At 39.2% G+C, this 12154-nt stretch overlaps 1 protein-coding gene across 5 annotated transcripts; it reads right to left on the bottom strand.

The window, feature by feature from the left end:
• Nucleotides 1-2251: 2251 nt before the first annotated feature.
• LOC5514989 lies at nt 2252-11580 on the bottom strand. Of its 5 annotated transcripts, none has more exons than XM_048729180.1 (6): nt 11373-11580; nt 9378-9801; nt 9023-9065; nt 8125-8153; nt 6384-7093; nt 2252-5913 (listed from the first exon to the last, which is right to left on the bottom strand). In XM_048729180.1, exons 2-6 carry the CDS (start codon nt 9754-9756, stop codon nt 3430-3432), a joined length of 3645 nt encoding a protein of 1214 aa, XP_048585137.1. In that variant the 5' UTR covers nt 9757-9801; nt 11373-11580; the 3' UTR covers nt 2252-3429. The 5 variants fall into 5 exon arrangements, with proteins under 5 accessions (XP_048585137.1, XP_048585139.1, XP_048585141.1 ...); XM_048729182.1 differs by lacking the exon at nt 11373-11580 and adding an exon at nt 10747-10900; XM_048729184.1 differs by lacking the exon at nt 11373-11580 and adding an exon at nt 7746-7792 and having other exon boundaries at nt 9628-9761.
• Nucleotides 11581-12154: the final 574 nt, after the last annotated feature.

A 12154-nucleotide genomic window follows, 5' to 3' on the forward strand; every position in this document is an offset into this window, starting at 1 on the left:
TTGCGTCCCCAGTGGTTCTTTTACGTCCCTTCGGTTCAGGTTTTAGTATAGTGCAGCTGGAAGAGACGGGACCTCTGGTTTAGTGTCCTTATCCGAGAAGACTGGAAACATGGGAGAATAACTTCAACTCACTTGTGACACAAATTCGAATCAAGGCAGGAACCCGGAAAAATCCCCAGTTTGAGCCAGGATTCGAACCTGGGCCACAGCGGTGAGAGGCCGACGCGCTAACACACTAGGCCACCCGTGCTTCCACGTAAAGGACATTTTCCTCAAAGTTCTTCCTTGCTAAGTGGGGCATAAGTTGATTTTTGCACTTTGTTCGATGCCATTTTCCACCCATGCCCCGGGATGTGGGGGTTCGGGATAATAAACTTTACTGGTGCATGATAAGGAGCATAATTCCTGTTTTATGTCACTTTATTCAAATCTTTATCTATGACTCACCTACAGTCCTCAGAACCAGGGCAGGCCCGTAGCAAGGGGGGGGGGGGGGGGGGTTAGCTAGGGCCAGTTATCTATGATAAAATGTCTGCTAAATGGGTAAAGGAGCCCCTCCCCCCCACTCAAACTCCTGGCTACTGGCTTGCAGGGAGAGACTCTTCCTAAAAAACATGTACATATGCTCATCCTATCCCTTACCATTAAAAATTCGCCCCAAGTGCCATCACTTGGGGTCTTCTGGGATCTTCTGTAAATCTGGTATCCCTCAGAGTGACTACCGGGATACCCAACCCCAAAAAATACAAATCACACTTCATGTTACAGTTTGTAAGACTTTCTGTTTAATCAATTTCAATCAGCCTGTTAACTCAGACTTTCTATTTAACTTGGACTTCCTTATTTAATCAATTTCAATCAGCTTGTTAACTCAGAAACCTGATAATTTGTATACTTTATCTGCTATTCCTAAGGATTAAAAATTCCAGAAACCAAACCCATTTTGCTATCTCAAGGGTTAAAATTTGTTCTCTCAACAAGCATATAATCCTTTTTTTAGTGAGAGTCCCCCTCCCCCCCCCCCCCCCCCCCCCCCGGGTCCTGAGATGTCTTTGGTCCCTTGTCGCCAACTTGTAACCCCACTTTATTTTTACCACCGTGTTAAAAAAAACCCTGCTGTCATACTCTTCAATAAAAAGAATAATATACACCAAATTTGTGAGCAGAAAAATTTTGCCCATAGTCAGGCTGCTGTGGACACAGGATGACCGTCTTGTTCCAGGATGATCAATTCTGCTATTGTTTCTAGCTGACTGAGTACTTATTTCCGTTTTCTTTCGTTGAACATGTTGTTTTGGGCACGTAAAACAAACCGATTTTGCACAAGATACCTCATAACGCTGTTAATTAATATAAGTACACATTATTTCGCGTATTCGACTTCTTCTCAAATAACAGAACAACGGACTAGCACCCGACCAACCATCACAACAGCAAGACCACCACAACCCTCAACACACCAACGCGAGACTGCTGGGCACTCTACGAGCTCAAATGGAGGTCGAATTGCTGGACTTATCCCCGAGGAATTTTATACAGGAGTTGTGCTTCTAGTGTTGCTGTTTGCGTGTATTTTAGCCTGTGTTATTTTGTGTAACACGAAAAAAAGACGAGATGCCAATGAGGTGGTACAGAACACAAACACCAATTCGGTAGACATGTCCCCAATAAACAATGATCAGGCCAATAAAGAAAGCTGTTCTCGTCAGACGGAAGAAATGGGGGACCAAACGTAGTCTGCTCGTATGGATTTTATCTGTCTCCTTTCCACCATTGGCTTTATCAGTGTCTAAGTCAGAATGCCTCGTACATTGTTTACACACCATTATTTCCAGGGTAGCAAACATTTCATTGTTTTGTGGTCAATCGAGAGGTTGTGCTGATTCCATGATGCTTACGTGTAACGCAAAAGTCTCACTTCCATGACAGAGCTAAGAAAAGGGCTTTGATAAATCCGTTTTCACCACTACCATTCCCGAAGAGCTATTGATATGTGCAATCACTAATTCCGGGGGGGGGGGGGGGGGGGCATAACGTGCAGCCTTTGTGTGCTGTTTACCAGACTTCAGAGACTTTGAGTCTTCATACCAGTTATACAAATTATATTCTGAAAGATCAATTGCAAACCTTGTAATACAAGTATTACCAACATAAATGAAACATTATAATCTAATTAGTTTTTTTCGAGTGCACTCTCTTTTACAGATATTTCATTCACATCTTTTCTTACTAGACAAAAAGAGAAAAAATCTTTATTTAAAAATCTTTATTGAAAAGAGAAAAAATAGTTATTATTTGCAGTTGAAGAGATCTGCAATTAGACACCCTTTATGATAAACTATAATGAACCGCATCCTCAGGGACCCAGGGCGTTGCAGAGATAGGGCACACAGAGAGCAGGCAAGAAAGAAAGAGCTATCTCGCATGCTCCCTGTGCCCGATCTCCACAAAGCCCTTGGTCCCAGAGGATGGATAAACTGTTACTTCAGTAACCATGGGGGTGGCTCAGGGCCCCCCTCCCCACCCCTTCTAGAAGAAAAAAAAATACAGTAAAAGTACAAGACATTATCTAAAATACAGGAATAAATGCCTTTGAAAGGGCCTTTTGGCCCCCCTCCTGATTAAAATCCTGGCTACGCTGCTGGTAACACCCTTTTTTCCCCTCACTCCCCCTTTCTACAGTTCACCCCTGAGACAGAATGTCAAGGGGTGAGAGTAGTTCACTGATAGTAGTATTAGACAATTTTCTATAAACACAACATAAATGTTGCTATCCAGGAATTACAATGGGAGAGGGGGAGGGCAAGGAGTTCAAGGGGGGAATAATTGTTTTCTTTTTATGGATTTCCTTATATTTCTTTTTATATTCAAACCAGATCTCCGAGATTAGGGGAGTTGCAACCCGCTCAGGCCATCCCCTAGATCTAAACATGATGATACAGTGTACTACATACATACAGTACACTATTTTATTTACTCATTTGTTATAACAAAATTTTATCTTTTAAATACTTGTGTAAAAAAAACCTAACACTTGAACCTTGAGGCACTCCTGAATTTTGCTGCCAATGCTTTGAAGGCTATAAATTCAAAGAGTTACAAACTTGGAGAATTCTAGTTATTGCAATTTTGAATATTCTAAGAACTTTTGCAGAGGACTCCCAAAATGCTTAAACCACTCCTCAATTTTGTCAATGTTTGAATTTTCACAGAACATGGCTTGGTTGGATGCAAAGTGCAACATTTAAGGCTATTTACTGACTTAAGTAAGCCAAAATAAATTTTGTCACTTTGAGTTTAAGAGGGTTAGAGTACAGATTACCAGAGAGTTGGCAGGTATAAAATTATTGGTATCAACAGACAAGGGATGATGTCACCTAAGGCCTAAGCTTGTACCCAACTCTACAAGAAGAGCTTTAGAATGATAACTTAACTGTTTTGTGAAAAATGAACAGTACACTCTTTTGAGAAAGCTCCTCTTTGTCCCATCTCTGTCACAGCCCTAACAATAAAGATACTTTTCATACCAATGTTTAAATTTGTCAGGGTACAAGCCATTGGAAGTTTAAGTGCCTTCATCGCGCCAACAATCCTCCATTGTGTACTTATTAAAATTTCCTCCCATTGTCGTATTTCAGCGGCATACAACTCATAAAGACTGATATTGGGAGAGTTTTCTTGGAACTCCATGGTCCAGATCAACATTACTTTGTTGTTGAAATGGACAGTTGATACTTTAGGGCGTGGGATGGGACCTGGGGTTGTCAAATGGTACAACTGATACATACCAAGTTCCCTAGATGTTATACTAGGACCCAACACAGGGCAAATCCGGGTGGTGTTTTGTGGGGCAGAGGGATTACTTTGGTCTGAAGTGGCTCCCATCTGATGGCCTAAAGAATCTGTCTGATTATTGGCCAAGGCCCTGTTTTGCATGTGGTTTGCTGTTAAATTCACCTGATTGGTTGCTAAATCATTCCTTTCCATCTGATTCATTGCTAAGGTCCTAATATTAAATGGATTCGTTGTTAAAGTGCTCCTTTGAATCCGGCCCATTGATGTGGTTCCTGTATAAAGCTGGCTTGTCGCTAAAGTATTTCTTTGAAATTGGTTTCGAATTTGGTTGGTTGCCATAGCACCACTATATACTTGGTTAGTTTCTAAGGAACTTCTTTGCATTTGGTTGGTTGCCATTGCACCACTATGTACCTGGTTAGTTACTAAGGCACCCCTTTGCATTTGATTGGTTGCCATAGCACCATTTACCCGCCTTGTTGCCAGGGCACTCCTTTGCATTTGGTTGGTTGCTAAGACACCAGTTTGGGCATGGTCGGTTGCTAAGGAATTTTTCAAAAATTGGTTGCCTGTCAAGGTCAAACTATGCGGTTGGTTTGTTGCTAAGGTACTTCTTGTATAAAGCTGGCTAGCTGTTGAGGAACTGCCTTGTAACTTGTTGGAACCTAATGCATAAGTTTGCAAGTTGGCTGTTGAATTTGGATGCTGTAGATAACTTTGCACTGTAGTAGTGATTCCTTGAATGATTTGTGAAGTGGTGAAATTTGCCGTGCTAATGGGATAAATCTGGGTGCTGTTCATCAGGGACAAGTTAGGCAAGTTGATGTTACTTCTCTGGTTAGATTGTGATGTAAATTGGGTTTCTGCCAAAGAGTTTGATGGTTGTCTTATTAACGTCCTTGAGGGGCCAATGCCTTGTGATGCAAGATCTGTGTCTGTCAAAGAAGTGAATTGTTGTCTTGCTAATGCTTCTGGAAGAGCAATGGCCTGTGCTTGTTGGATTAGGTTGGTGCTGCTTGAATTAAGGCATGATGATTGGGATAATGGCTGGTTACCAGGTTGAAATGGTTGAAAAGGGGTGGTTGTTTGTCCATTCCATTGCTGATTGATACTACCCCTGATCAATGCATCTCTTGATTTCATTCCCTGCCATGCTAGTTGTTGTTGTTTGTGTGCTTCTGGAAAAATGGTGTTCATGTCACCATAGTTATGCTGCAATGGCCCATAGCCCTGGTAGCCAAATTGCATCGGTGTAGCCCCTCCCTGGGGCACGGATGTCTTTGGATTTGAGATTGGCATTTGTAAAGGCAATGACACATTGGCAACGTCTTGCCTAATGTTGGAACCAATTGCTTGTGAAGTGATTTGACCAAGGTCATTCCCAATAAGTGGTGATTCTACACCTGAGATTCTTGGTGCCGATCGACCAAAACTTGGGTTTGAGTACAGAAGCACTGTACTGCTTGGTGTCTGCAGCAATTGCGAAGAGATGAAGGATGATGATGTTGCATCACTGTTAATAGTTGAAGTGCTATCCAATGTTGATTGATTAGGCAAAGAAACGTAATGGTTCAGCGGTGACATTAATTCAGTAGCAGCAATTTGTTGCTCATTAGCGCCGTATGTGCTGTTGCCTGATGTGTTGTCAATCACGCTAATGGGTGGTTCCTCTTTAACAATCGACAAAAGCTCCTTTACCAACTGGTCACCATCATCAGTCGAAGCATCTGTCGACGACACACTGTTCTGATTTGCATCTTGTTTACTCCTTCCTGCTTTATCTGTGTTTATCCTACCTTTTTCTCCTTCTGTAGTTGAGGAAGTCACCTGCTCATCAGCTACAAAAATTTTCAAATGCCCAATTGCATGTTCGCTGTCAGATGTTGTTGATTCAGGTTCAACACTTACATCATCTTCATTGTCATCATCATTTAACTGGATATTAAGAGGTGAACCGAAAGGGTTATAATCTTCAAGAGCTAGTCTATCAATGTGACGTTTATTCGCAATATTCTTCAGAACACTTGTAAGCTTCAAGGCTGTCTTTACCAACCTTTTCTTTTCCTCAACAAGTTTCTGTATCTGTTCATAGGCATCACCTTCGCAACCACTGGCTCTCTACAAATAATGCAAGAATATTTAATATTCAAGAGACTTTCTCAATGCAAGACAATGGAAATTTTTATTTTTAACAAAATAAAGCATCAGAGTACGGGCCACGACATGGAAGCGATGAGCGATGAGCGATGACTTGAGGTTGTTTTCGCATTGTTGGGAAAACCTCCTGCAGCATTGATGGCAAGAAATGCTGGCCTATTCGTAAAAAATGATACAGGGTGCTACAGTAAGAAGCGTGGAGCTGATTACTTTAAGCTTTAGCAAAGGAATGGAGTTGTTAATTGGAGATGAATTGAATTTTCAGTGATTCGTCATAAATGCGTCTCCATGGATGTTGCGTTACAGTAGCATGTAAAATATTTATCGAACAAGTTCGATCAATTATCGTTACTTCTACTGATACGAGTGACATGTCAGAATGTGTCCACCTGAATTACTTTTTCCCAAATAGTAACAATAGTAATACGTACCTGCGATATATTGCCAACCAACAAACTTCCAGTCTCCAAACTTCCAGGGTATAGGGTTTCTTCACTGGGACCAGAGAACTCCTGCGCTGTGCCACTATCAGTGGACACAGGCTGCCTTATCAAACTGGACTTCTCACTGCTACGCCCTCTGGGACTTTTATCAGGTGAAGTAAGAATACTTGGTGGAAACAGCTCTTTCACAGGACTTTTAGTTGAAAAATGTTTTTTATTTGATGTCTGGGTGTTGTCATCCTGAGGGAAGACATCATCAAAGCTTGTTGGCATGCTTTCTTCATCAGCATTCTCATAATCAAATACACTTGTCATACCATCTTCTACTGAGAAGGGGTGTTCCTTGTTGTTTAGCACACTTAATTCTTCAACCTGGGTACTTGGAGATAGTTCCGAAGAGAATGACATTCTCATATCATTACCTAGTGATAAAGACGGACTCAAACTACCAGGAAAGAGCGACTTGAAAGGAGATCTTAAGATGTTGACATCATTACTAGGCTCCACTGAACCATGTGGACTCGGAAAGGATAATGTAAGTTCTGTCATTGTTTGTTTTACATCTTGTACATCCTTGGATTGTTGTTGCAGACAATGTCTGGTTGTTTGGAAAGGGAGTTTTGGGATGACTATAGCCAAGTGCTTGAGAGGATGATTTTGTACAGAGGGGTACCGCATTGTTGTTTTTCTTTTTTTGACTGGAATAGAAAAAGAGATCCATGATCATCTGTTACTGCACATTTACATAAAGAGCATGTTCCTCATCCTCGGGAACCCAGAGCGTACTGAGAGTAAACAAGCGTAACGCCAAACGAGTGCCGAAGAGGGGGGGGGAAGTTTTTTTTCTTTTTATCCTTTTCTCCTTCCTCCCCGTGGCACGCTCGTCCGCTTCCGGCTCGCGCTCGTTACTCTCAGTGCTGGTTTCCGCTCAGTACGCATTGGGTCCCCAAAGATGCATGTTCCTCATACAGTTTGTTTTAGTATGCCCAGCATGTCACAACCACAACATACTGTATATTACTCTCTATTAAAGGTAACAACATCAGGACTGAGGAATGTAATTTTTTAAAGATGATAATCTGCGGCATCAAAATTGCTTGAATTTACTAGAACAATATGTATTTCCATACATTCACTGTAACTCAAGACATAATTCCAGTGCTGCCATTGCAGGATAATTACTTGAAAAAGAAAAAAGAAAAAGAGAATAACTATAAGGAACTACAATCATAGTACCTTACTGTAGTTCGAATGGGAACAAGAGTCATCCGGAACAAACATTGAAGATAAAGCCTTTTTCCTTTAACATTAAACAAGGCTATAAAAGGGCCTATGCCAGGCGTTTGTCACCTTCACTTGTCACTAGTCCTCCAATCTGACAACAGCCCCCAGTAGCGCTTTGAATAACAATGCAAATAGAAAAAGATTTTGCCTCTATCCTGCTTGAATTATTTAAAATTATGACAAGTCATACAATAGCATACACTCTACAGTACTAGGAATCTTCAAAAGGGTCTAAATATGTTTTTTTTTGCCTCTGAATTGTACAATATAAAAGCCAATAACATAAATTTATTTTCCTGCTCCAAGTTCCATTACCACCGTCCATCTTTACTTTTATTCAAAAGGTGTGTGTGGTCCTTACCCTTTTATGGCCATAAAAGGGTTTAAAGTTATACTTGCCATAGGAGTCGGTCATTTTTGTAGTGTATACTGTAAATTCCATTACCTGGTGTTATATCTGACTCATCACTATCACTGCAAAACACAATGATTAAATAACATTAAAGGAGCTATAAATTTAGAATTTCAGACAGATTGAGAAAAAAAAAACATAAAAACACATGGATACTTCTAGGTATGTATCTATAACTGTGATGGCGTCGATATCTGGTAGAAAATCCTAATAGACCGAGCATTCTCCACTTAAAAGTAAAACAGTAAAAAAGTAAAAAACTATCTTCCTCTTTAGGCAATTCAAAAGCTAACACTAAAAACTTGATTGATCGCTTGTTTCATTTGCTATTTTTTTCTATTTAATTTTTGCTGTTTTTTTTTCTCCTTTGGGCACCCCCAAATGACTAAATATTTTTTCTATTTACTACAAAAAATACTATGTACAGTTACTATTATAAGACCTTAAAAGCGTGATATAACGTTTAAAACATTTTAAGACTTTTTAAAAAAATCATAGGAATCATGTTTTAGAATGTTTGGCCAAAAATGATAAAAATCTGTATTATTAATTATTTTGGTTGCTTTGCTTTAGGACTACTGTAAAAATTCATTCCATGCACAGATACTATCCTTTTTATACAGTAATACTGAGAAAAAGTCTAACTTTGGTTTTGTCATGATAATTAATTGTCTTTCATTTGGCCTGATTGACTGAGGTGAATCAAATTAGTTTTCAAAAATAAAGTTTAGCTTCCTAAAAATAGTGTTATAACCATGCTTGTTTTGTCACAACAATGCAAAAAAATTGTACTGAAATTGTATTGAAACATGGCTGAGAATTCTAGGCTTTGCTCTTATATGACGTTTTCTAACATATGCGTTACTAAATGTGTGGTGCATTGTCAGAATAAATAACAGTAAAACCATTTTCTAAGAGTATAAGATGTCACCTTTCTTTTCTGTGCTTTATTCTTGTGGCTGGCCTACGTATTCCTGCAAAGGGCACATATTATTATATTTATTATATTCTTAGCTTTGGATTTTATTGGATAACGTTTTTCTTTATCTATATTTGGGTGTAGAAAAGTTGGTTCAGGATTAAGTTTTAGTTTAGAACTTTAACCCACCAAAAAGACTCTAAAAATGAGAAAGCATATTCAATATCAAATCAATTCACATATTCATATTAAATTCACACCAATTTTTATGGGTACTGTTGCTTCATCATATTTATAGCTGAGTCAGGGGACCACTTTTCCCTGGGAGGAAAGAAATGTTAAGGGTGGGGCAAAGCACATGACTCACCTCCACAGCATTGGCTACAATTGCCTTTTTCTTGCTGTGCTTCGGTTACAAGGTTCTCACAACAACCAAGTTCATCGAGAAACTCCACAATATTTTGCCAAAACTTTGCCCTTCTATCAACTGTCCTAAGGAAACACCCGAGTTCCTTGCCTTCATAACAGGTTGAAATCCTTATTCGACCATTGCCCTGAGGCAAGCATTTGAATGCTTCTTTTTTGTTGTAGCTACAGTTAATCAATGACTCCATCACCTCCTTAATGACAACTGGTAACGTGCCATGGTAAGAAGTTGTGAGACTGGCAACTTTGTTAGGGTCAAGCAATGGACCGGTTGAACAGGACTTGTTGATGTACACAGCAAACTTTCCAGGACTGGCCATGGTTGCACTCCTCCTAACAGAGGAAAAGGCTTGATAACTCCATTACTGCAATGCAAAAGATACGTCATCATCAGTTGTATATGGTTCAGGTGGGGTTAAGGCTCTGTGATGAATATTTAGTTATTTGATAAGAGAGACCAAATAGAGTTAAGGCAAAATAGAAGTTGATTGAATGGTTTGTGCCAGTACCAAATCTAATTTTGGCCCTGCACTTGTATCCAGTGAAAAACAGGGGAAAATATTGCATCAAAACTTACAACTGATATCAAATGTGATCGAAATCTTGCATCTAAATAATATCACTAGGCTGATGATGACAGATGAATGATAATCTAAAACTTGCATCAAAAGGGGCTGACACCAGCCATGGAATCATCAGTCTAACCACAGTTTTGCACAATTTTATACATACTCTAACTTATGTTAGAGTATGTATATATTTGGTTAATTGAATAGAGCCAAAGCAAAAGCAATCAAATCAACAGCTCATTTAAAAATTCTTATGATTGATTTCACACAAGCTCTAAACACACACTTCAAAGCAAAACTCAGCCAATAACTTGTATATGAACTTACTTATCATATATAGAGTGGTTTTCAAAAACCTGTGAAATACGTTTTACCTTATTTAGTACTAATACATTGTAATGTCTTTGTTCTCTTTTGTTCTGGCTAGACTATTACACTTTAACAATTACATTTTGTTTCACGGGATTTTGAAAACAACTCTATAATACACTAAGAAACAAAAAGTGTGCCCCACCTCTCACATGATCAAATCAGTTCTAACAACATCAATATTTCGATTTAATAAATACTGCAGTAAACATAGAAGAAAACCTTACTCTATGCCACTTTCAACTTTCATTTTAGTTTATTAGATCCACTTCTGATCTCTTGTCAATCCAGGTTCTCTCAGAAATAATACAACCATTCAAATAGGCTTGGCTGTTTGTTATATTTCTTCTTTTATAGCATAAAGCCACATACCTTCGTTTCACATTTCACACAATTTCACATGGGTTTCACAAGATTGTGGACCTCATCACAAGCCTAATTTTTTGTGAAAATGTTAATACATTCTCTGTATTCACCCGCATTGGCTCAACCGCATTTCATAAGATTTCTGTCAAAGTTGTTGACAGCTATGCAAATGCATTGAAAACATTAATTTAATTTGAATGCAGACGTGCAAAATGGCATAGATTTCACGCCAAACCATAGCTGTCAACTCACCCACATTAGGTGAGTGTAACAAGATTTTGGACCTCATCACAAGCCTAATTCTTGTGAAAATGTTCATACATTATCTGTATTCACTTGCATTGGCTCTCTTGGTTTTTTCCACACATTTACTGTATTTCACTCGATTCCACAACATTCCTGTCCAAGTTGGGTTGACAGCTATGCCAAACACTCCGAACATGGACAATGAAAAGTGAAAGAAAATATTTGGGTCGTAGTTTTCCTTTATAAAGTGTCATAAACACTGTCTCAAGATTACAAAAGGGTATTCCATAAAGAAAGGACCATATAACTTAAACATTTTGAGGAGAAATGAGTTTTTTTCCTCTGACTCTGAAAGGGGGGGAGGGGGGTAATATCATGGCTCATACCTCTGTTGTTTGTTGTGTGGAACAGTTTAGGCACAGGAATGAGGCATTCTACCGTGCCGTTCTGGACTAATGCAGATTACAATACGTTGGAAGCAAACAGACGTGTTTTTACATAGCTCTACCGGCAACTAGAGCTAAGAGGGTCATCAAAATATAAACACTTCGAACGAAAATGGCGCGTTGATCATTTAGGTGAGCCGTCGGTTGTTATTAATTGTATGCGGTGTTCTTAGCTCCGCCCATGCGCCATGAAATTTACACAGGTAACCCAAGTTCGGTTCTGGAAACATTGTCGGCCGTCTTTGTAGCGGGCCTTAAACTCGCTCTACTGGCATTCTACCGGTAAAATGTAAATAAAGGAAGACTCAACAACATTATAACAAGGTCTCAAATTTATTTGTCACGATAAATTATTTGCTTCCACTGACATTAGCCTTGGGCTGCCTGTGGTTTATGACTTGTACCTCGTATTTTTTTTGCTAATAATAATAATGATGATAATGATGATGAAGTGATGATGATAATAATATTAATAAACAAAGGAAACAAAAAGTTACCTAAAAATGAAATATTTTACATTGTAGGCTAGGCAAAACATATACGTCTTGAGCGCTTGTTTAAAAGGGTTTAGTCCTCTTATCCGCCTGATGATAATAGGCAAATTGTTCCATTGGTCCGGACCGGCATGTGCGAACATACCTGTCAATTCTCCCGCGTTAGGCGGGAGTCTCGAGATTTTGGACCGAAAAATGTTGTTCGCGAGAGCTTTCTATACGGCAAAC

This window comes from Nematostella vectensis, chromosome 6 (assembly GCF_932526225.1).
Source record: "Nematostella vectensis chromosome 6, jaNemVect1.1, whole genome shotgun sequence".
Taxonomy (NCBI): Eukaryota; Metazoa; Cnidaria; class Anthozoa; order Actiniaria; family Edwardsiidae; genus Nematostella; species Nematostella vectensis.

Excerpts from the sequence above, each read along its gene's own strand:
- LOC5514989 (XM_048729180.1), bottom strand. The coding sequence starts at position 9,756 with ATGGCCAGTCCTGGAAAGTTTGCTGTGTACATCAACAAGTCCTGTTCA. Across the intron at positions 8,154-9,022 it reads ATAAAGCACAGAAAAGAAAG|TGATAGTGATGAGTCAGATA; the intron begins GTGACATCTTAT and ends TGTGTTTTGCAG. Across the intron at positions 5,914-6,383 it reads TGGTTGGCAATATATCGCAG|AGAGCCAGTGGTTGCGAAGG; the intron begins GTACGTATTACT and ends CATTATTTGTAG.